Source organism: Erinaceus europaeus, chromosome 17, assembly GCF_950295315.1.
Source record: "Erinaceus europaeus chromosome 17, mEriEur2.1, whole genome shotgun sequence".
Taxonomy (NCBI): domain Eukaryota; kingdom Metazoa; phylum Chordata; class Mammalia; order Eulipotyphla; family Erinaceidae; genus Erinaceus; species Erinaceus europaeus.
Genome location: NC_080178.1, coordinates 17,646,425 through 17,671,093, shown reverse-complemented (window position 1 = coordinate 17,671,093; position 24,669 = coordinate 17,646,425). Strand labels below are relative to the sequence as shown.

Genomic DNA, 24,669 nt, shown 5'->3' with positions numbered 1-24,669 from the left:
GGGCCAGGGCTGCATTTTAACCACCATGTCCTCTGTGCCCTCACCTTGCTGGCTTTGCTTTTAGATGTGTGAGTAAATATGAAGGGCCAGCAGCGTGGATGTATAGGCAGTCAGCTAACTGTTTTCCTTTTTTTAAAAAAATAGTTATTTACTTAGTTATTCCCTTTTGTTGCCCTTGTTGTTTTATTGTTGTAATTATTCTTGTTATCATCATTGTTGGATAGGACAGAGAGAAATGGAGAGAAGAGGGGAAGACAGAGAGAGGGAGAGAAAGATGGACACCTGCAGACCTGTTTCACTGCCTGTGAAGCAACTCCCCTGCAGGTGGGGAGCCTGGGGCTCGAACCGGGATCCTTAAACCGGTCTGTGTGCTTCGCGCCAAGTGCACTTAACCCACTGCGCTACTGCCCAACTCCCCATTTTTCTTCTTTTTAATCTGTGGTGAGAACCTCAGTGAGTTTCAAATACAATGGCAGTAATAGTGATCTTTACTTGTATAACAAGCACTCATGTTTGAACTGCATATGGTCATGTCGGAAATGCTAATCTGAGTGAGATTTCAAAAGCCTAACACAGCAGGAAAGCCAGCCAGATAGGACACTTTGGAATGGCACCTGCTTTGTCATGCACAGGACCCAGGTTCAGTTCCTCAGTACTCCATGTGATGGTACTAACACGCGGAGGGAAGCTGGGTGCTGCGGCTGCTCTCTTTCTCTCTGAGCTAAAAAAGGGTACGGCTGGCACCTAGTGAGTAGTGTTCAGGAATGCTGCTCAACCACCCCAGTGCACGTGGCAGCCCACAGCAAGGACTACTGACTGGCTCCCACTGCTGACAGTGCTGAGTCAGACAGAGGCTGAGCCAGCGAGAATTGGGTCTAGCTTGGGGTTTCTTTCTTTTTCACTACGAGGGTCATGTGAGGGGCTTGGTGCCTGCACAACAGCTCCAAAGTTCCCAGCGACCATTTGCCTTCCCCTTTTCTTCCTCTTCTTCCTCTTCTTCTTCCTCTTCCACTTCCTCCTCCTCCTTCTTCTACTTTTTTTTTCTTTTATTTTTTTGATAGAGATGAAGAAAAATATCTGCAGTACTGCTCTGCTGCTTGTGAAGCTACACCTCTGTAGGTGGGGACCAGGGCCTTGAACCTGGGTCTTCACACATGATAATGTGTGCGCTTTACTAGGTGGGCCACTGCCCAGTACCTGTGTCTCTGCCTTTCTTTTGCTTTTTCTTTTCTTTTCTTTTTTCATTTAATTTTTTATTTATAAAAACGAAATGTTGAGGGAGTCAGGCGGTAGCGCAGCGGGTTAAGCGCACGTGGTACAAAGCGCAAGGACCAGCAGAAGGATCCCGGTTCAAGCCCCCGGCTCCCCACCTGCAGGGGAGTCGCTTCACTGGCAGTGAAGCAGGTTTGCAGGTGTCTTATCTTTCTCTCCCTCTCTCTGTCTTCCCCATTTCTCTCTGTCCTTTCTAACAACGATGGCATCAATAACACCAACAATAAATACAAAAACAATAAAAAAACAAGGACAACAAAAGGGAAAATAAATAAATATAAAAAATAAATTTAAAAAAAGGAAACATTGACTAAACCATAGGATAAGAGGGGTACAACATCACACAGTTCCCACCACCAGAACTCTGTATCCCATCCCCTTCCCTGATAGCTTTCCTATTCTTTAACCCTCTGGGAGTATGGACCCAAGGTCATTGTGGGATGCAGAAGGTGGAAGGTCTGGCTTCTGTAATTGCTTCCCCACTAAACATGGGCGTGGACCAGTTGATCCATACTCCCAGCCTGTCTTTCTCTTTCCCTAGTGGGGAAGGGCTCTGGGGAAGCGGAGCTCCAAGGCACATTGGTGGGGTTGTCTGTCCAGGGAAGTCTAATCGGCATCATGCTAGCATCTGGAACCTGGTGGTTGAAAAGAGAGTTAACATACAACGCCAAACAAATTGTTGACCAAACATGCACCTAAAGGCTGGAATAGTGCAGATGAATAGTGGGGGGAGGGGGGGGGGGCTCCGTTTTGTAGATAGCTAGTAGGCATACTTTAGTTATATTCCAAAGGACCTGTAGCTATACTAGTTTGTTTGTTTGTTTTTGCCTGAGCCTGAAATCTGATATGCAGGTGGATCTTAATTATTGTTTGGGGAGATGATGTCATGGCTGGGAAAAGGACCAGAAAGCTGGATCAGGGAAGAGAGTAGCTCCCAAATATGGGAAAGGTGTATAAATATTATTGACTGTAAACCCCATCGATTTGATGTGATTTAGGGCCCATATTCAGCTTAGGAGCTTATGTGACCTCTGCATCCCTGTAGATCTGAGGTCACATTCTGTGGTCATAAGTAGGAACGTTCCAAGCTGCCCCAATATCAGGACCCATCTTCCTCAGGTGTAGCATAGAGTATATTGTCCAGCTTCCCTTCGGAGGATGGAACATTCTCTACCATGGTTGATCCAAGTTGAGGGCAAGGTCCTATAGGGCCCACAAAGGGGTCTGTTGTGTTGTTCCTGATAGCAATGACCAGTAACAATGGAGAGAGGGATTCATTCGAGGTCTAGGCCCATCATGTCTGTTTGGGAATCTCAGGGCTCCCCAAATAGGGCCCCAGCTGATGGGGTGGCCTGATAGTGACTAAAGAGTCATCGTTAAAGTATGCCAGTCTCTTGCCATTATTCAGCTTTTATACTCCTTGCTTTGATAAGCTTAGCTTTGGAGTGAGTGAGGGAAGTGTAATAGGAAGTAGGTGAGGAGGGTATCTAAGTCTAAGTAGACACTGTTTCATTATGAACTTGATACTGACTCACTGCAGACTATTGTGTACTTGTGCTTTCAGGTATATATTTTGCCCTAATTTATGGATACATGTGAACATATGCTTTATCTTAGTCTCTACCTTTCTTAAGACAACCTGAACTAAACTCTGTTTTGCCCCATCTCTCTGGTATAATCTAGCTTTCTTATGTTAGTTTAGGATTCGTTAATTCCCTTCAAATTTAATCCAGAAAAGACAAGATACTACAAGGCAAAGAATTAGTGAAAATGAAGAAAACCAAACCTGTGAATAGTATAATTTTTTTGAAACATTGGTTTCTTTTGTTTTATTCTATTTTTTAAAAAAGAATTTTTTAAAAAATATTTTATTAGAAAGATAGGAGAGAAAGAACCAGACATCACTCTGGTACATGTGCTGCTGGGGATTGAACTCAGGACCTCATGCTTGAGAGCCCAATGCTTTATCCACTGCACCACTTCCAGACCACTAAAAAAGCATTTTTAATTGTCTTTATGTATTGGACAGAAACAGGCAGAAATCGAGAGGGAAGGCAGAGATAGAGATGGAGAGAGGCAGAAAGACACCTACAACAATGCTTCATCACTCTCAAAGCTTTCCCCCTGCAGGTGGGGACCTGGGGCTTAAACCTGGGTCCTTGAGCATTGTAACATGTACACTCAACCAGGTGCACCACCACCCACCCTGCCCTTGACTCATTAGTTTCAAAGATTCAAAGTCCGATACACTAGTGATACTTTCTCAGTAACTCAGTCCTTCTATGTGTCTGCATAATGAGACTGAAATTAAGGTCTCCAATTTGGCCAGGGTGATAGACAGCACAGTGGTTGCACAGTGGTTGCACGTTAGCCCAAGGCCCTAGAGCGTCCAGGTTTAATCTCCATTATCATCATAAGCCAGAGCTAAACAGTGCTCTGGGGTGTGTGTGTGTGTGTGTGTGTTTCTTCCTTTCTGTATATATCTCTCTCCATAGATGGAAAAAAAAAAAAATCTTTGATTCAGTCATTAGGGTTTCTGCTTTGGAGCTTCTTGGTAACTAGTTGGAGTCACAGCATAGCATCCAGGGTAGCAGCAGAAAGATGAGGCCCACCTGGGAGGACCCTCCCTCTGCAGCTGCACCGAGACCCCCACTCTCCCCACCAGCTTGTAGCCTCACCCTTAGTTAGGGTGTTTCTTTTATAAACACTACTCTTATCCCCTGAGGGTTGGGGGAGAGAAGAAAAAGAAAAAGAAAGAAAGGCCAGAAAAAGCAGAGTCACTGCACTCCTCACCCTTTCCAGGGACCTGGCAGGGCAGTGGCCACTGGCAGCTCTGGGATTTGCTGCACTTTGTGGGAGTTGCTTTTTAAGGGAATTCCCACATCTCCGGAGGGCTACCCAGAGTAGCAAGAGCCTTGTTTTTATTTTTATTAGAAATCTCTCTCAATATTTTTTCAATGGGAAGCCGGAGGATTGTTGCTATTGATAGTTCCTCCTCACAGCTGGTTGGCCGCAGCTGGAATTCTTGTCATTTTAGCTCTACGAGGAACTGAACGGGGAGTTTACAAACAGTCCTCTTGAGGGAGACTTCAAGTTCTCAGCATGATTTCCCTTTGACTTAGATGTCAGCACGGCTGGGAGGAAACATGAAAGTCCTCACTGGTCATCTCAGTCCTCCAAAGAAAAACAAATCCACCTTAAAGTTTTGTTTGCTGAAAGCTAAAAATGGGCACATGCCATCCGCCACCGCTCAGGTCCAGGAGAGGCCGTGTGCGCTCAGGGGAGCGCCGTTAGGCTCTCACTCACACCACACACACACTTGTGTTGAAAATGGAGCGTTGGCAGAGCAGGGATCCCGTGGTCCTGGTGACTGAGTGTTGAAAACCAGGCAACGCTGCTCCACAGTGCAGTCTAACCCAGCATCTCTCTTTCCCCAAGAGCTCCTCGGAAGTCCCACATACTAACATCTGTGTTCATTTCTCTGTCCCGATTGATGGCGTTCTCTCTGATTATTGATGTATATTGGGGGGAAAAAAAACCGTCACATCAAAGTTTTCACTTTCCTCCAGCACTGCAGAGTACTTCAGCTCTCCACCCCCAGTTGGTTATTCCCTTCTTGACAGCGAGAAGTCTCCCCTCCTGTTATCCTCAGCAGCTTTCCTTATTCCAGCAGCCCCCTTCTTAGGAACTAAGATACTGTGGCTGCCTCTGCTCCCCGCACTGCACAGATCACCCCTTCTCAGACTCCTGGCTCCCACACTGTCCTTCCATGGCAGTTTCTTCCCTCGCCCTTGTTGGTTTCCGTATTCCACACTGGGGTGACACCATGGTCATTGCTACCACCTTTGGTGGCACCATCCACAATTGGGGCACCCTTGCTAGCCTGCTCTGGCACTCCATTCTGTGATGTCCAGATGGTCTCCTAGCCCCCATCAGGGGGAACCTGTGGTCCATGCTGGGTGGCCAGCCATACTTTATTGCAGAGGCCTAAGCAGCTCTTCAAGGGCCTTATTCCCTGCTTGCCGGGATAGCCTGAGGGTGCTTCTTCCCGAGCTAGTGCTCTCTGGGTTGGAGAGAACTCAACTGGAGTTGATCTAGGCTGCTGCATGGGAGAGGGATCAGGAACTCGTGCCGCACGCACTAACTTCGCAGGAGATACACTCTGGAACTCTCGGAGCCGGAAAGCAATTTCCAAGTGTCTTTAATCAGAAGAGCAGCTGTTTTTATACTCTCCAAGTAGGGTGGAAACAGGATGTGACTTAGAGAGGGTGGAGCGAAAAGTGACTGGTGGAAGATCAGGGTGTGACAAGGAGAGGATCAGGGTGTGACAAGGAGAGGGGGTGGAGCAGGTGAGAATTCTACCACTAAACCACCAATGCCCTGGAGGGAGTGTGGTGCTTTATGTAAATGTAAAAGTGATTTATGTAAATAGACCAAAGCTTTGAATGGGATCAATTCAATCCCTATATAGGGATATGGTTAAGCAGAAGCCAGGGGGAGCTGGCACACTACCCAACACCTGCTCTTCTCCCGGTAGAAGGTCTTACCTGGGGTTCAGCGCTCCGCCTGGGCCATCTCCAGACCCACCGCCTTTTCCCACAAGGATTCCCAGCAGTCCCTGTGCTCCGTTTGGGATGATAGTGTGTCTACTCTTTTTTTTTTCTTTTCTTTTTTTATCATCTCCAAGTTCACTTTTTCAGATTGAGAGAGTGAGGTAGAAGGAGAGAGAGAGAGAGAACCCGCAGCCTCAGAGTTTCCTCAGTGTAGTGGGGGCTGGGCTTGAACCTGACTCACAAACATGTGAAGCAGCACACTGTCCAGGTGAGCCATTTTGCCAGCCTGAAACTTAATGCTTTTACAGAAGGAAATTGTTGACGCTTAGGGCTGAGAGTAGAATCCAAGAGTCAGCTTTCAGTGTCTAGAGGAAATATGTTTGACTGTGAATATTCAGCACATTGTTCAATAAGTTGCAATTTGGCAGGGATGGGGGGTGCGAGGGTCTGCCCAGGGTGTGAGGGCCCAGCTATGCATATGATCCATCCAGTCTCCTTGATAAATTGCTATTCTATGCTTTTTCTCCACTTACTTCTACGCTGGAACTACCATCTAGCTTCATCATAAAGAACTTTCTGAGGTGAAGAGATGATTTCTCTTTGTGTTCTCAGGTAGCCACCCGTCAAAGGCAGCTCTCCAGAACTTGCAGTGTGGCTGTGACCAAGAAACTGAATTTCTAGTTTTAGTTAATTTTAATGCAAATGGTCTCAGGTGACTAAGTGCTGTTGGGCAACAGACTTCTAGGGAATCTGCTTACCCCTGTGTGGTGTGGGAAACATATTTTGCTTTCATCTCAGCTATATAAAGAAATTACTGCCCCCTCCAAAAAAAATAATAAAGTAGTCCTGAGGATTTGAAACAATCTGGCTATGGTGTGTGTCTTCTGGAGGCGACCTGATTACTAGCTGGGTGAGTTCCCTTTCTCCACTGTCTGCTCTCCGTGATTTTAAACATGACCTTCTCTAACCTTCTCAGAGAACAGTTATTCCCTGGCTATGGCTGCATGAGGAAGGTGTTCCCCAAACAACCTCCAAATAAGTTTGCCCCAGAGAAAAGTAATTACCCTTCATTTCCCCCCAAGGTGTTTCATTTCTTCCTGGGACCTGGGTTCTATTACTCCTTGCTTTAAAGGTGACCCATTATAGCGTCTGTGCTCCAAAACTCTTTTCCCTTGTACAGGTACCATGCCCTCAGTGAGGGAGTCATTTACCATCTGGTGTCCCTAAGTTTCCTCTTTGACTTCTAGCCTCTGAACTTTGTGCTCGTAGGTCTGTCTCATAGGGAGATCTCTGTGGCACTGCCCTCCCCCCCAACCCCTTGGGAAATCCTTTCTCCATTCCCTTTTCTTCTAAATGTCTTTGTTACCAGGTGTTGAGACCGGCTTAACTCTGTGAGGAGAGCTCTTCCCAGTTGCTCTCATCTACCAGCTCTGCCTTCCTGCTCTCTTGGTGGAGGCTCTCTGAAATAGCTACTTAGCACAGGGGTGTGACTCAGCAGCCAGAAAGTCTTCGCTTCCTTCCATTTTACAGCTGCCTACTTAGTTGCCTTTTTGAAGGCTGTAGCTAAGAATCAGCTCCTTTTCAGATTAGAGAGCTCAGATAAAAATATAGCATGCTGGCGGGTTGGGCAGTAGCACAGCAGGTTAAGCGCAGGTGGTGCAAAGTGCAGGGACTGGCATAAGGATCCCAGTTCAAGCCCCCGGCTCCCCACCTGCAGGGGAGTCACTTCAAAGGTGTTGAAGCAGGTCTGCAGGTGTCTATCTTTCTCTCCCCCTCTCTGTCTTCCCCTCTTCTCTCCATTTCTCTCTGTTCTATCCAACAATGACAACATCAATAATAATAACAACTATAATAATAAAAAACAACAAGGGCAACAAGAGGGAATAAATAAATAAATATTTTTTAAAATAAAAAAAAAAAGCATGCTGATGTCCCCTTCTGATGATCATCTTTTCTCTTCTTTGGCACACACACACACACACACACACACACACACACACACACACACACACAGTTATGGATTACTCTCTAAGCTTGGCATATATAAACACATGAAGAGGCATTCCCATATAAGATCTCTAGTAACTGCATGATATTTTAGCTGGTGATTGAGTCATCCCTTGATTCCTTCTATATGAGAATACTTTATAATATCCAAATACTCAGCAGTACTGCAGATGATATTTTCAGTAAAATCAAGAGCTGTGAGGACTGAAAGTACTCATTGTCTTGCACTTACTATCAAGGTTCTTGCCTTGACTGACCTACTAGCTGCAATGCCCAGTTACCCTTTTCCTCCTTCCCAGTCTTCGCCAATACTTCCTCCTGTCATCTCAGATGGGTCTCCATGCCGAGTACAGAGAGGACCTGGAAGCCCTCCAGGCCAAACACGGCAACTCAGTGTTAGTGCTGGATAAATGCACCAACCTCTCAGAAGGCGTCGTCTCCATCCGGAAACGCTGCCACAAGCACCAGGTCTTCGATTACCCCCAGGTGCTGCAGGTGAGTGTGAGTCATGTCCTCTCTCAGGACTCAGCAGAGGTCCCCCCAAAGGGAGGCTGCTTTCCACATGCAGCCAGGAGAATTACCTTAGGGCAGAGGAAATTTGTTTTAGATGTATGAACCTGCAGAACTTCATGTCTGGCATTTTATGTTCATGTAAACCCGCTTGGCTCAAATACATATCCTTTAGATTCATGAAGAAGTCACTTAAGTGAGGTAGGCAGTTTAATTTTAAGCTTTTGCTTCTACATTCATAAGCCAGCCCAGAGAAATTACCTTGTTTAAAGTGATACATTCTTGGGCTAGGGAGATAGCTTAATGGTTTTGCAAAAGACCTTAATGTCTGAGGTCCCAGGTTCCCAGTAGCATAGTAAGCTAGAATTGAGCAGTACTCTGCTCTCTCTCTCTCTCTCTTTGTATGTGTATATCTTTGTGTCTGTATTTCTTTCATTACAATAAACAAACACACACACATTTTAAAGTGATACATTCTTTTGTTCCTTTTGTCTTCTATACTAGCCTAGAAGATCAGTCAGCTTTTTTCTTTTTTTAAAAAAATATTTTTATTTATTTATTATTGGATAGAGACAGAGGAGATAGAGAGGGATAAAGACAGAGACACCTGCAGCCCTGTCTCACCACTTGTGAAGCTTTCCTCCTACAGGTGGGGTCCAGGGGCTCAAACCCGGGTCCGTGTGCACTGTAGTATGTGCATTCAACTAGGTGTGCCACCACCTGGCCCTGTCAGCTTTTCTTTTAAAAATGGAAGATTTGGGGGCTGGGTAATGGCACATGTTACAGTGCCAAGCCCTTGGTCCCCACCTGCAGGGGGAAAGTTTTGAGAGTGCTAAAGCAGGGTTGCAGGCGTCTTACTATCTCTCTCCCTCTCTGCCCCCCCCCTTCCTTGCTTTCTGGCTGTCTCCATCCAATAAAAAAAGCGAATGTAATACAAAAAAGTAAAAAAAAAAAAAAAACCTTTAAAAAAAAGTGTAAGATTTTTCAGTTTTTGTTACTCTTTTGCCTTTCAGTGCATCTTCTACTCTTGTTACACCCTACTCATAGTGTCTCCTTGACTTAAATCCTAGAAATGGCAACACTTCTCCTCACCCAAGACTGAGCAGTGGCTTTACGGCATTTATTTGACATTTCTTTCCAAGGGCATCAGGCTACGAAAGGAGGACTAGAATTTTGTTCCATCAGATCTTTAAATCACAGACAGCTTGGTTCAAAGAGAAACATTCAGGCATGGGTGTGAATTTTTTTTTCCCCCTTTTAATCTCCAAAGGTATCTGGCCCACGCTGAGAGTGTTCAAATGCTTTCTCTCTAAAAGTGCCGCATCTCCCCCTGGAATGTCTGACAGATAGTCGTGGTGGTGGGAGCAGGAGTATTTATAGTAACCTTTGTCTAGACAGGAAAAATGGTTATCAGCACGTGTGTCCACATCTGGATGCCGACTCCGCAGGCAGGCTGCGTTGTCCACCTGCACCTCCAGGAGCCACGACTGATTCTCCTCTTCCACGCTGGCTGCCTTCTCATCTGCCCCCACAGGAGCTGGGCAGATTGGGTTTCTTCATGCTTTTCCTGAACCACCCCCTTTTTCCCCTTCTAACTTTAAATTCTTCCTCCATCCATCTCTCTCCTTCCTTCTCTCCCTCTCTTCCTTTCCTTCTGTTTTCCCCCCTCCTTTCTTTCTTCCTTCCTTCCTTCCTTCCTTCCTTCCTTCCTTCCTTCCTTCCTTCCTTCCTTCCTTCCTTCTTCCCTCCCTCCCTCTCTCTCTCTCTATGTCTTTCTTTCCACCACAGTTATCCCTGGGGCTTAGTCTCTGCACAGACGACTTTTTCCCTTTTCTTTCCACAAGATAGATAGAAGGTAAAAGGTAGAGATTGGGAGAGGGAGAGGAGAGACACCACAGCTCTGCTCCAACAGTCATGAAACTTCTCCTCACTTCCCCCACCCCCCGCAGGCACTCCCACGTGGTAATCCAGGGCTTGAACCTGGGTCCTTGTATGTAGTAATGTACACTCTACCAGATCAGCCATCTGCCAGCCCCCTAAGAAAATATGTATTTTTAAATAACATCATGATATTTGGCTATATTTTTATTTTTATAAGTGTTAATATTATGCGTTATTTACTCTTTTTTTTCTTTTTTCCTTCTCGTATTTAGAAACTGAAAACCAAGGGAAATTGAAGGTCTATTCCCCTCCCTCCCCAGCCCCTCCAGAGCACTGCTCAGCTCTGGTTTATGGTGATGTGGGAGACTAAACCTGGAACTGTGGAGCCTTAGGCATGAAAGTCTTGACATAACCATTATGCTATCTCCACAACCATTTTAACCATTTTTTCTGAGTCATTTTAACCGTTTTCTGACCACAACCATTTTTAGCCATTTTTGAGTCTTGCAGTATTTCTTTGTATGGCCCATTCTTCCTATTAATATTGTTGTTGCTTTATTTTGTTTTTGCAAAAAGGTCATTTTGACCCAAATCCATAATGGATTTTTTTTTTTTTGGCCTCCAGGGTTATTGGTGGGGTTCGGTGCCTGCACCGAATCCACTGCTCATGGAGACCATCTTTTTTCCATTGTTGTTGTTGGATAGGACAGAGAGAATTTGAGAGGGGAGGAAAAGACAGAGAGGGGGAGAGAAAGATAGACACCTGCAGATCTACTTCACCGTTTTCAAAGTGATCCCCTTGCAGGTGGGGAGCAGGAGGCTCAAACTGGAATCCTTGCACATGGATCCTTGAGCTTCGCACTATGTGCACTTAACCTGGTGCGCTACCGCCAGGCCCCCATGAATAGCTTTGCGCCAGTTTATAACTTAAGACAACTAACATTTATAAACTTGTGGCAATAGAAAATTTTAAAGTTACAGTTTATATATTTCAACAAACAAGACAATCTGAAGTTCAGAAAGTAAATTTGCCTTTAGCTGAATTACTTTTTTTTTAATATTAGATCTGCTAGTTAATCTAAAAAAAAAAAACTAATTTCAAACACCTTTATAAATATCATCTGCTAGTAAATAACCTATACATATACCCAAGATCAGAATAACTAGTGTTTAATTCTTTTTTTTCTCTCCCAAAGTGACAAAAAACTAGAAGAAATTTAATGTTAAAGATAAAGTCTTTTCTTACTTGGTTTACTGATGACAATTTTTTTTCCCTCCTGCATACCTCTCACTTCCACTAAATAATCCCCACATTGAATGGATTTGGGGGAACAAATGGGGAAGAAAGGTCTTGAGATGTTGCTTCATTTTGATTTATTGTTTCAAACTAGAACAGATCTGTCTAAGGTATTTTCAAAGGCTTTGCTTCATGAGACGAATGTCTCCTGCATCTTCCATATTGCTAGATGCTATGAAGCGAAGAAAGATGAAAAGAGTTTAATGCCCTCCCATTAGGGGGTCCTCCTGTGAGCCTGATGTATCCAGGCAAAACAATTTCGTTACAAGGTAGGGTGGGGTCACTATGATCCGACCTGCTCAGTCACTGTAGGAAGTCATGTTGAGTGCCCAGAGGAAGATTTCCATTTTGACTGTGACCATTTCAGGAAGCCAACAGTGGAAGTATCAGAGTAACAAGGCACAGTGCAAATATGAAAATTTGCGACCATTGAAGTTTCTCATGTTTTTTTTTTTTAAGATTTTTAAAAATATATTTATTTATTCTCTTTTTGTTGCCCTTGTTTTATTGTTGTGATTATTGTTGTTGTTATTGATGTCCTTGTTGTTGGATAGGACAGAGAGAAATAGAGGAGGGGAATACAGAGAGGGGGAGAGAAAGATAGACACCTGCAGACCTGCTTCACCGCTTGTGAAGCGACTCCCCTGCAGGAGTGGGGCCGGGGGCTTGAACTGGGATCTTTATGCTTGGTGCCACGTGCGCTTAACCTGCTATGCTACCACCCAACTCACCCCCCCCCCTTTTTTTTTTTAACTGATGTGAACTGTTCTCTTCCAGCATTTTAGCTTGAAGAGGACTTAGTGTTGCCTGGCTTCAACTGTAGTCTGCAAGGGTCAGAATGAGTGAATCAGGGAAACTGGTTTGTAACGTCTGTTACACTTTTGCAGGAAGCAACTTTCTGTGTGGTCCTCCGTGGAGCCCGGCTGGGCCAGGCAGTGCTGAGTGACGTATTACGGGCTGGCTGTGTCCCAGTCATCATTGCAGACTCTTACGTCTTACCTTTCTCCGAAGTTCTTGACTGGAAGAGGTGGGTAGTGTTTTGTTACTGTTGTTGCTCGAGCTCCCCCACTCTGGCCAACTTTTTCACATAGTGGGGAGTGAGGAAGAACCACAACACTGAGGTGTTCTCTAGTGCAGTGGTATCCAGGGCTCCAGCCTGGGTGCCACTTGGGGGAAAGTGGCCATGCTCTCGGGTGAGCTGTCTTGCCCAGTCCTCCCCCAGGTTTTTTTTTTTTTTTTTACATTTTATCCACATCAAATAGCTTTAGTATTTTAATGGCTTAAATAGAATGGACTCCTCTCACTTTTTTTTTTTTTTTCTTTCTTTCTTTTGTACCAGAGCATGCACGGTTCAGCTCTGGCTTATGGTGGCACTGGGAACTGAACCTTGGCCCTTTGGTACCTCAAGACATTAAAGTCTTTTCACATAGCCATTCTGCTCCATCTGCATAAAACTTCATCTTTTTTATGGCTTCTATGAATAACAGTATCTGTTCTTATTTTAATTTTATATTTTATTTATTTATTTGATCAGAGCACTGCTTAACTCTGGCTTAATGGTGGCACAGGGGATTGAACCTGGAACTTTGAGGCACGAGAGTCTCTTTGTACCCCAGAAGTGGTATAGTGAATAAAGCAATGGACTCTCAAGATTGAGAGTCTCTTTGCATAGCCATTATGTTATCTACCCCTGCCCCAGTATCTGTTCCTGAGGAGGCCAGACTATAGTGGGGAAGACAACAGCTATAATACTCTCTGATCCCATGAGAAATAGCACAGTGGTGTACCTAACAGATTTTCATCCCTGAGACACCAGAAGCCCCAGGTTCAATTCCCAGCACCACTATAAGCCAAAGCTAAGCAGTGCTCTGGTTTAAAATAAAATAAAATAAATAATAATGTGTGATAAGTACTGTAACAGCTTCATTCACTGGGGTTGATGAAGGCCCAGGATAGCAGAGGAGCCTAATTCAGGCAGAATGAGCAGGATACATTCTTTCTTATACCTTGAGAAGGAGCCAGTTCCAGCAGTCATTCCTCCACAAAAGCATTTATTGAGTGCCTTCAGCTTGACTGGTAGTGTGTTATGTAGGGGCATACAGAAGAGATCCAGTCCCACCTTTCTGCCCAGAGGCTCAGAGTCCAGTGGGAGAAGAGGGAGGAGTTGTTAACCAGCACAGCAGGCCACTGTCAGGAGGTGCAGCCCTGGTTGGGAGAGTGCAGAAGGGTGGGGAGGAGGCACAAACCACTGCTGACGGCTGGCTCTGGAGCAACTTCACAGAGGCTGTAAGCCTGAGTCTGAAGAGCTTCTCCCTGAGAACCAAGATGTACTTGGGTGGTTGTACTTATGAGTGAACGTTAAAAAGGCCCTGCTGCTCGTGGCTAGTTTTGTGATCTTGGCACATCACTTAATCCTTTTTCAAGCCTCAGTTTCCCCATCTATACAGTAGTAGGCCATATGCAGGTGTCTGGGGTATGCTGGTTTCTGTCTGAATGAACCCAATGGAGGGCGGGCCAGGCCATGTCAGGTTGTAATAAATCCTTATAGATATAATTATAAGCTCTCTGAACGCCGTGAAGGAACACTAGCGTGTGTTACCCCAACGCACACCCTGCTGGCTCTGCTCTCTCATCACTTTCACCAGTTCCTCCCTCGGCAGCATCTCTCACCAGAACATGTAGTGGTGTCCAGCTGTTCTCCCCGCTCCCACCCCCGCTCCTGCTTTCTGCCTTTTGTCCCAACACTTTGAGCCAAGTGCTTCTGCTTGGACAGAAATGCGCATCATGCCAGGCTTCACCTAGAACCTTCTGATGACTTTCTAGCTCAGAGAACAAGCCCACGTGGTTACAGAGGCCTCCCGGGCCCTGTACGTCTGTCTGTGACCTCCCTCCCCTGAGCTTTCTCTCCTGAAACCATCCAGCCTTTTCATTGGCCGTTGCTGCGCCAAAGCTAAGCAGTGCTCTGGTTTAAAATAAAATAAAATAAATAATAATGTGTGATAAGTACTGTAACAGCTTCATTCACTGGGGTTGATGAAGGCCCAGGATAGCAGAGGAGCCTAATTCAGGCAGAATGAGCAGGATACATTCTTTCTTATACCTTGAGAAGGAGCCAGTTCCAGCAGTCATTCCTCCACAAAAGCATTTATTGAGTGCCTTCAGCTTGACTGGTAGTGTGTTATGTAGGGGCATACAGAAGAGATCCAGTCCCACCTTTCTGCCCAGAGGCTCAGAGTCCAGTGGGAGAAGAGGGAGGAGTTGTTAACCAGCACAGCAGGCCACTGTCAGGAGGTGCAGCCCTGGTTGGGAGAGTGCAGAAGGGTGGGGAGGAGGCACAAACCACTGCTGACGGCTGGCTCTGGAGCAACTTCACAGAGGCTGTAAGCCTGAGTCTGAAGAGCTTCTCCCTGAGAACCAAGATGTACTTGGGTGGTTGTACTTATGAGTGAACGTTAAAAAGGCCCTGCTGCTCGTGGCTAGTTTTGTGATCTTGGCACATCACTTAATCCTTTTTCAAGCCTCAGTTTCCCCATCTATACAGTAGTAGGCCATATGCAGGTGTCTGGGGTATGCTGGTTTCTGTCTGAATGAACCCAATGGAGGGCGGGCCAGGCCATGTCAGGTTGTAATAAATCCTTATAGATATAATTATAAGCTCTCTGAACGCCGTGAAGGAACACTAGCGTGTGTTACCCCAACGCACACCCTGCTGGCTCTGCTCTCTCATCACTTTCACCAGTTCCTCCCTCGGCAGCATCTCTCACCAGAACATGTAGTGGTGTCCAGCTGTTCTCCCCGCTCCCACCCCCGCTCCTGCTTTCTGCCTTTTGTCCCAACACTTTGAGCCAAGTGCTTCTGCTTGGACAGAAATGCGCATCATGCCAGGCTTCACCTAGAACCTTCTGATGACTTTCTAGCTCAGAGAACAAGCCCACGTGGTTACAGAGGCCTCCCGGGCCCTGTACGTCTGTCTGTGACCTCCCTCCCCTGAGCTTTCTCTCCTGAAACCATCCAGCCTTTTCATTGGCCGTTGCTGCGCCACTGCTGACGGGAACTTCCTCAGCGCCCTTCCCATTGTGAGTCCCTCTGTCCGGCATGCTCTTCTCTTAAGCATTCTCTGATTCCCTCACTCACTGGCTTCCTCATCTGATCCATTCAGTGATGTTAAGTTAACCGTGACCTGGCACATACTGCGGGTCCCATAACTGGTTATGTGAACAGATTTCAGTGAGTCAGTAGCTAAAGGAGAACAGTCCCTGTAAGCCCTCAGCAAGCAGTGAAGGGTGGAGAAGGATACACCAGGTAGATGGGGTGGGGCGTCACACTGCTGAGGCTCAGGTGTCTGCATAGCTCCCCAATGTGATGGGTAGAGTAGGGGGGCGGGCTGACAGATGAGGCATCGATGGGAGGTGAGAACATAGAGGTGGTGACAGAAGGCCTTTGGGAAGGGGGAGGAAGTGTGGGACCCCAGTTGGGAACGGTGTGGGGCTGGAGGACATTTGGGGACCGTGTCTGTGTAGGAGAGTTGTACGACATGACAACCTGCGTTGAAGTTCTCTGTGTTAAGGACTGTCTTCTCTACACTCTTCTCATCTCTAGAGCATCTGTGATGGTGCCAGAAGACAAAATGTCAGAGGTGTACAGTATTTTACAGAGCACCCCCCAAAGACAGATTGAAGAAATGCAGAGACAGGTAAGAAAGAGGCCAGGCAGCCCTTCTGGGGAGGAGATGGCGTGGGGGTGGGGGGCAGTTAGAGTATGGCCTTAACTTCGTGGCTGTGGTGTTGACAGCAGCTGAATGTGTGATGGGGCTAATTTCCTCTACTATCAACCCTCCAGACTTGAGACAGGAAGACAGCATCGGGCTAGGTTGATAGAATAGCCATAAGATTAAAAAATACTCTGGAGCTGAGCCTACTTTGCTTTTTTAGGGTCACGCCATAGTATAATGTGTTCAAGATGCAAGGCTGAACTCTTTGGGAAAGTTGTTTTCACAGCAGATGATAGTTCAAGCGGCTAAGATAGCCGTGGAAGCTGGGATATTTCAGGCGGGTGCTTTTATGTTGCTTTGCCCATGAGAATGCTTTGGATACAATGGCCTTGGTTCCCAGTTCAGACACCTGTATAATTTCATGCCCCTCCTCATCCCCTCCACCCCCACACTCCAGGCCTGTCTCCTGCCTCGCTTTCTGGTTCTCTCTGCTCTTCCTGGTGCTTCTTTCTCTGGGCTGCTCACCACCAGCTAAAATGCTCCCCATGAATGCTATTCCTTCATCCTACTTCCCCTCTTTTTCCGTGCAATAAGTTTAGTTGGAAGGTTGGCAAAATAGCTCATTTGGGTAGTGCGCTGCATTTGGGTAGTACATGACCTAGGTTTGAACCTGACTCCCACCACATAGAAGAGAGCTTTGGTGCTGTGGTTTTGGTTTTATGCTCTCTCTCTGCCTTGTGACTTTTCTCCCTTCTCACAATTAATAATAATAATAATAAAAAATTAGTTGGGCATAAATGTCGAACACGAAAAGTTAAACATAGTCCCAATTTTGGAACCATGCTTATTGTTTTCTTTTTAAAATGGATTTAAAATTTTTTAATTTTTTAATTTATTTATTTTCCCTTTTGTTGCCCTTGTTTTTTATTGTTGTTGTAGTTATTGTCATTGCTGTTATTGATGTCGTTGCTGTTAAATAGGACAGAGAGAAATGGAGAGAGGAGGGGAAGACATAGAGGGGGAGAGAAAGATAGACACCTGCAGATCTGCTTCATGCCTGTGAAGCGACTCCCCTGCAGGTGGGGAGCCGGGGCCTCAAACCGGGATCCTTACTCCAGTCCTTGCACTTTGCGCCACCTGCACTTAACCCGCTGCACTACCACCCAACTCCCGGATTAAAAAAAAATTTTTTTTCTCTCATTAACCTTTTCTAAGTAGGACAAAAACAGGAGGAAAGGTTTAGGATGCTCCTAATATTAAACATGCAGTTGTCCCTTGATCTTCTTGGTTGTCCACTTCACTCTCAGGTGTCCAGTCTGCTCTTAACCTTGTGTAGGGAATAAACCTCGGGCCTCAGACCTCAGGAAGGCCGCACCTGGGATGTGGAATGGAGAGTGGACCCAGACTTGGGGCTGATTCGTGAATCTATTTTCAATTCATCCTCCTGCTCTCAGCCCCATGTTCCTATTTGGGGTTCTGCAGTGTTATTCAGTGTTTTGTTTGTTTGTTTGTCTTGCTTTGTTTTTGATGTTGTTGTCTTTGAGCTGATGTAAGATGAAATTCTCTTGGATCAGTAGAGTCTGCTTCCACATTTTGTTGCTGTTGTCTTAACTCTCTGAGAGTCTCTTCATTAAAAAAAAAAAAAATCCTTGATTTTCAGGAAGGGAGAAAGTTAGTGGCTGTGCTCTTTCTTTAATGGTATTGAACTTCTTACACCAAGGAGATAGCAGCATCACACAGTAACTAAGCTTGTAGGTTCTTACCTCGGACTCTTGGTGTGGATGCCAGCTCACAGTTATTATTAACTGTGTGCTCCAGGCCAAAGTTCTGTCTTTTCTGGGTCCCGGTAACCTCATATATAAAAAAATTCTGGCATTCAGATTTGGAAATGAATCATAGGTTGATTTTTGCCTCCCTGAGATTTTTTTTTCCATAGAAAACTCGTATTTGTTTTAAGTTTCTGGTCTTCCCAGTTGTTACTTAAGCCCTGACCTCATCTGAGTTGCAGTGAATTAGAAAATCAGTCTCTAGATTCTTGATTTAGATTTGTGGTCCTTATAACTTGTGTAGAAGAAAGTGCTGTGTGTGCTCTTTGTGTTTCTTTCTTCCTTTTTTTTTTTTTGTTTTAAACAGCATCTTTATATACTAATACCTCTAAATAAAGAACCCTCTGCAAAATCAGATACCATCCAGTAGATTTAGTTTATAAATGGCTAGGGAAATTCTTGGTAGGGACAAATAATGAGATTCTGGCCTGTCACTTTCTCCAGCCCACCACCTTTATGATGGGAGAGAGGATCATTCAGTTTTCACGGTGGCACACCCATGGCCAGCTCACAGAATGCTGTTGTCCCAGGTAGTGTGGCTTGGGAGCTACAGGACAAGGACAGAGCTGCTGCATCATCTTCTCACAGGCTCAGAATCAGCTGCTGAGATGGAACGAGTAAAGATCAATGAAAGAAGGGTACTTTTAGGTTATTTGGGTTCAAAGGAACACCACTTGGAGTCTCTTAGATTTGCACTGGAGTCCTGACTCTGTCCCTGTTAGTTGAACCGTGGCAAGTCACCGAAGATTGCCTGGGCCTGCATTCCTCACTTAGGTAATCAAGGGGGCTCCGCTAGATCATCTCTCATGTTCCATCCAGCTCTTTAAAGGTACTGTGGGACCTTTGTCCTTAGCAGGCACAGCACTTCCCCCCTGCCAGCTGTAATAAGGAAGTGGTCATCCCTTCTCTCCCAGAACACTGTTTGCCCTGAGGGGCTGTCACCTGCTCTGGTGGGGAATGTACCCATTTGTAAAAGAAAGCCAGGCCAGGCACTGCCTTGCTGAGGCTCTCTTCTGCTTCCCAAGGCCTCCCCTTTCTGCTATATTCAGCCCTTCTGAAGTACTCCACTGCAATGCCTTAGCTAGTCCCACCCCCTCCCCCATCAGTAACTAATCTTAACTTTTTAAGGTTAGAAAACTCTTTCTGGGTTTTATAGGGTCCTTCCCAGGGTTTGCTCATCATTTGACCCATTTCCCATTCAGTTTAACCTGACCTTTGACCTTCACAAGAGTAACTGAAAAAAAAAATAGTATACAGGGGCTGGGCGTGGCACACCTGGTTAAGTGCATATGTCACCATGCATATGGACCCAGGTTCAAGCACCTACCTGGTCCCCACATGAAGGGGTGGTAGTTGGGGAAGCTTAGTGAGTGGTGAAGTAGTACTGCAGGTCTTTTCTGTCTCTCTTTCTCTCTCTCCCTCTCTATTTCTCTGTCCTGTCAAATAATAAAATTAAAAATTGCCCCAAAAATTACATATCTGGCCCTGGAAAGTTTTTTTTTTTTTTTTCCCTCTCCTTGTGAAATTTCTTGAGGGAGGTCAACTTTTCTGTCTTTCTGGAAGACAGAAGACTGGCATAAACATTTAGGGGAAACACCTCTTGCATACCTTGGCGTGAACTTGAGACCGAGGAACAGAGCTGTTTCTCACTGAGCAAGGAATTTCTTGCTGAGCCAATAGCATAAAGAACTGCTTGGGTGGCTGTCACCAGCAGAGGTCCCCGTCGACTTTCAAGTCACTCCTAAATATTTCCAAGGAATGCGAAATGCCCAGAGCTACTCTGCCTCTGTCTCACAGCTGTCCACTAGAGACCAGCTCTTTCAGACGAGGAAGAAATAAATAGTGCTCAGTGCAGGATTTTGCTCTCCTGATGGACTAGAGCTGGAGTTTCTGAATTGACCTTCCATGTATATGGGCTGGGATCTTGGTGAAGATTCTGCAGCAACATGTCTTTTCCAGGATCAGAAAGGACATAATCTGGTCGATACATGTACTAGTGAAGGACCTCTCATGACTGGGAAGTTAGCATGCACCAGTGGAAGGAACAATTCTGTCTGACAAGGGGGCATAATGCTTTTCCTCCTGACTTTTGATGTGAAACTGCAACAGCCGTACAGTTAAATAGAGGGCTGGAGCCTGAAGTAAGAGTTGTATAGCTAAGCTCAGATTATTATTATTATTATTTTAGCTAGAGACAGGCAGAGGCTGGTAGGAAGGAGGGGAGAGAAAGTGACCATAGCACCGAAGCTTCCATCAGAAGCTGGTGGCTGATCTCAGACCTGGCTGTGCATGTAGCCAAGCAGTGCACTGTCCAAGCGAGCTATTTCACCAGCCTCTAAGCTGAGATATTTGAAGGAAAGGAATAACCTCTCTTTCCACTCTTGAAGGCCAGTAACGAGCAGGGCTGGTGGACATAGTTTTGGACAAGCTAGGAGGAGCTAAAAGATAATTTTGTGGGTAAGTTCAAAACCAGTCCCTTCAGTTAATAAAGAATAATAGTTTTTAGCAGTAAAAAGCCAACTCATCAGCCGGCTTTTTATTGACCTGTGAGCTAATTTAGTGAACCCCTAATTAATTTTGTTTAACAAGGGGAGATGATGAGATAAGAAAGCTGTTATCCTCTCTCCCCTCACAGGAGGCTGACAGCCATCTTGGGGTCTGTGTGGGTATCCAAACAGAGAAAGTTCAGGAGGTGGGAATGTTCCGAAGCATGTCAGGAGCTTGAGATGGGAAGGAGAAGCTGTGGACTGAACTTGTAAGGAACAGACATATTGGGGAGGCAGGTCAAAGATGAAGAGTTCTACCAGCTGCCTTTCTCACATCGAGAGGCAGGAAGAGATACACAGCTACATATTTTTCCTCAAGTCAAATAGAATATCCAAAGCTCCTGAACCACAACAGAAAAAAAAAAAATCTCAGAAAGTGGAATAGACACTAGCTGTGTAGTTAGAAATGTTTGTGTGGATAGGAAAGAAGGTGTAAATGAATCCCCAGTTTATCTGTTCAGTGGAGTTTCCAAACATTCTTTTATTGATCAGTGGCTCCACCAGCAGTGACCTCTAACCCCAGCCACATCAGGAGGTGGAAGTCAGGAGCCTGCCTTGCCTTTGAACTCTTCTTTGTACTCAATTGACGAGGAGCCTTTGAGGTGGCAGAAACATCTAGCATCTTCTCCCCCCCCCCCCTTAACGCTCGGGATACGTTGAAATGTCAGTGTCTTTGCAGTCTCTTGTACTGGCCTTTGACAGTTTGCCTTCAGATCTTCCTGCTAAGCACACCAAATATTCTTGCCGCAGAGGATGAGTACTTGAAGATATAGTGGGAAGAATAGGAAGAACAGAACATTTCTAAGTAAGAAAATACAGCACCTGCTATGTGGGACCTTTGCCTACTAGGCTTGTGGTTAGTCCTAGGAGCAGAAGAGAGCCCCCCCCCCCAAACAACAATGTATATGCATACACATTATTCAGAGGAGAGCCCCCATGAAGAAGCTCTTATTTTTATCTCACTTGGGCGATTGTAGCCCACTGAGTCATTTTATTTCCATTGTCAATTGAAGTTTGGAAGTCACAGATTTGAAGCCAGGAAAGACTGCAAGTGAGAGTCTCTGAGACAGTCACCTGCTAGTCTGACATGAACTGAGAAGATGAAAAAGGTGGTTTTAAAACCGGGCCAGGCAGCTGCACACGTTGTTGAGCATACACATTGCAGTGTGCAAGGACTCGGGTTCAAGCCCCTGTCCCCACCTGTAGTGGGGAAGCTCATGAGTGGTGAAACAGTACTACAGGTGTCTGTCCCTCTCCTTTTTCTGTTTTCCTCTCCCCTCTCATCTCCTCTCTGTCTCTATCCTAAATAAATAGTATATATATATATATATATATAATCTTTTAAAGAAAAGTTCTTAGCAAGTCAGATATAAGGTATGTGGTTTTAGAAGCTTCATTAGATCCCAGGTATGCCACTGCAAAGTGGCAAAATTCCTCAGTTCAAGGAAGCACATGCTTCTTTACTGTTTGTATTTTGGATCCCTGGCTTCCTAACAAGTCAACCTTATTGTCTGTGCAGACACTGAATGTAGTTTCTACTCTGCCTTGCTCCCCCGAATTATTATTGATTGGAGGAGGATACATCTTAAGTTTGGGGACATACAGAAATTGCTATTATTGATGATGGCCTAGACCCCAAGGTTTAATTTAGTATAGATGCTTTCTTTAGTTTTGTTTAACATAGATACTTATAAAAATGTTGGCTCTTACGTAATAAGTTTATAAAAATTTCTGTTGAAAAAAATACATATATTATTATTTACGTGTTTTTCTTTTTTTTTTTTCTTTTTTTAATTTTTTTAATTTTTTTTTTTTTAATTTTTTATTTAAGAAAGGATTAGTGAACAAAGGCATAAGGTAGGAGGGGTACAACTCCACACAATTCCCACCACCCAATCCCCATAACCCACCCTCTCCCATGATAGCCTTCCCATTCTCTAGCCCTCTGGGAACATGGACCCAGGGTCGTTGAGGGTTGCAGAAGGTAGAGGGTCTGGCTTCTGTAATTGCTTCCCCGCTGAACATGGGCGTTGACTGGTCGGTCCATACTCCCAGTCTGCCTCTCTCTTTCCCTAGTAAGGTGTGTCTCTGGGGAATCTGAGCTCCAGGACACATTGGTGGGGTCTTCAATCCAGGGAAGCCTAGTCAGCATCCTGGTGGCATCTGGAACCTGGTGATTGAAAAGAGAGTTAACATACAAAGCCAAACAATTTGTTGAGCAATCATGGATCCCAAGTTTGGAATAGTGGAGAGGAAGTGTTAGGGAGGTACTCACTGCAAACTCTAGTGTAATCCTGCTTTCAGGTATATATTCAGCTCTGGCTTTCGGTGGTTTGGGGGTTGAACTTGTGACTTTGGAGCCTCAGAACTGAAAACCTTTCTGCATAACCACTGTGTTATCTGCTCTGTGTACTTAAGTTCTAAAAGAAAAAAAAAACCCTAAATAATAGAGTCTTTTAATTTTTTTTGTTATCTTTATTTATTTATTTATATAAAATACAGACAGCCAGAAATTGACAGGGGAGGGGATGATAGGGAGAGAGACAGAGAGACACCTGCAGCACTTTGTTTCCCCACTTGCAAAGCTTTCCCCCTGCAGGTGGGGACTAGAGGCTTGAACCCAGGTCCTTGTGCATTGTGACAAGTGCGCTCATCCACCCCCCCTCCCATTCACTTTTCATTTTGGTACTAGACTTGGTTATGAAAAGGGGTACAGAACTATATTGGTGGATGTGGTGTGAAGCTATCTATACCTGTGTAATCGTATAATCTTGTGGACCATTATTAAATCACTAAGAAAGTGTGGTGTGTTTGTTTGTTTGTTTGTTTGTTTATAAAGCAGCATTTTGTGATTCTCTAAGGGAGGGAACCCTGAAATGCCTGGGAAGCCTCTTCGTCAGAGGTTGATGCATTCTCAGAGGGCTCCCTATGCCGGTGTCTGCCTCCCACCTCCATGCATGGTCACATCACAGTTTGTGGTACTGTCTCCCACAAAACCCTCCACTCCAAACACACAGCAGTTTACAGGGCAGACTTTTTAACAGGGTAGTGAGACTGGCAGTCAGAAAAGTAACCTGAATTTCTTTCTTCCTTCCCTTCCCCTTCCTTCCTTCCTTCCTTCCTTCCTTCCTTCCTTCCTTCCTTCCTTCCTTCCTCCCTCCCCCCCTCCCTCCCTCCCCCTTTCCTCCTTCCTTCCTTCCCTCCTCCCTTTCTTTCTTTCTTTCTTTCTTTCTTTCTTTCTTTCTTTCTTTCTTTCTTTCTTTCTTTCTTTCTTTCTTTCTTCTCCTGCAAAGAAATTGAAGCTACAGTGAGTTCCTTAAGATTGCACAACATGAGAGGGACAGACGGGGAGAGCACGCTCTGTCTGCTGTCGGCAGCTTAACTCAAATCCCAGAGCCTCAACTGAGGCTGCAAATCAGGATAAACTCCCCAGTAACCCAAATTTACTGCTTATTGGATGGCCTCCTCAAGAAAGTGGTGGCTTGAGCCTTTCAGGATGGGCTGCATCCCCAAGAATACATTATGAAGAATCTGGAAGAGATTTTTACCTCTGATTTCCAGAATCGATATTAGAATGCCTGTCGTTGTTACCCCTCTTCCTCCCCCACATTGTGTAATTAAAAAACATTCTATATATATAAATGGAACTCTAGGGGGGTTTAAAAATAACATCCACTATCCTCTTGCTTCCTTTTCCCCCCAATGTGCGACATGCCAGTCTGTGTCTCCAAGTGTCTCCTTTCATAGGTGGCCCCCTAAAGCTGAATCCTTTACCTCTCCTTAAACAAGACACATTGACCTGAATGCTGGAGCTCTTCCTGTGATGCAGATTGCCCTGCAACTGTACAAAGCCAGCCTCTCTGACCAGTGAGAGGGCCTGGGGAATAAACATGATAATCGCTATATGAGATATTTTATATACTTTTCAATAGCAGTGTATGTTCTGTGCTTGACTGTACATAAACATGTATATGTATACACATACACACATCCTTATTGTGACAGAGATTGATATGTCACTTAAAGCAGGATAAAATAAGGACTCATTTAATTGAAACTCTTAAGG

At 45.1% G+C, this 24,669-nt stretch overlaps 1 protein-coding gene across 8 annotated transcripts in view; it reads left to right on the top strand.

The window, feature by feature from the left end:
* EXT2 (exostosin glycosyltransferase 2) overlaps positions 1-24,669 on the top strand; it is a 221,277-nt gene that overhangs the window by 21,648 nt on the left and 174,960 nt on the right. For all 8 annotated transcript variants that reach the window (XM_060176560.1, XM_060176561.1, XM_060176562.1 and 5 more), the window contains 3 exons: positions 8,132-8,327; positions 12,408-12,547; positions 16,120-16,213. In XM_060176560.1, the coding sequence (XP_060032543.1) occupies positions 8,132-8,327; positions 12,408-12,547; positions 16,120-16,213 (430 nt within the window). The remainder of the gene's footprint in view (positions 1-8,131; positions 8,328-12,407; positions 12,548-16,119; positions 16,214-24,669) is intronic.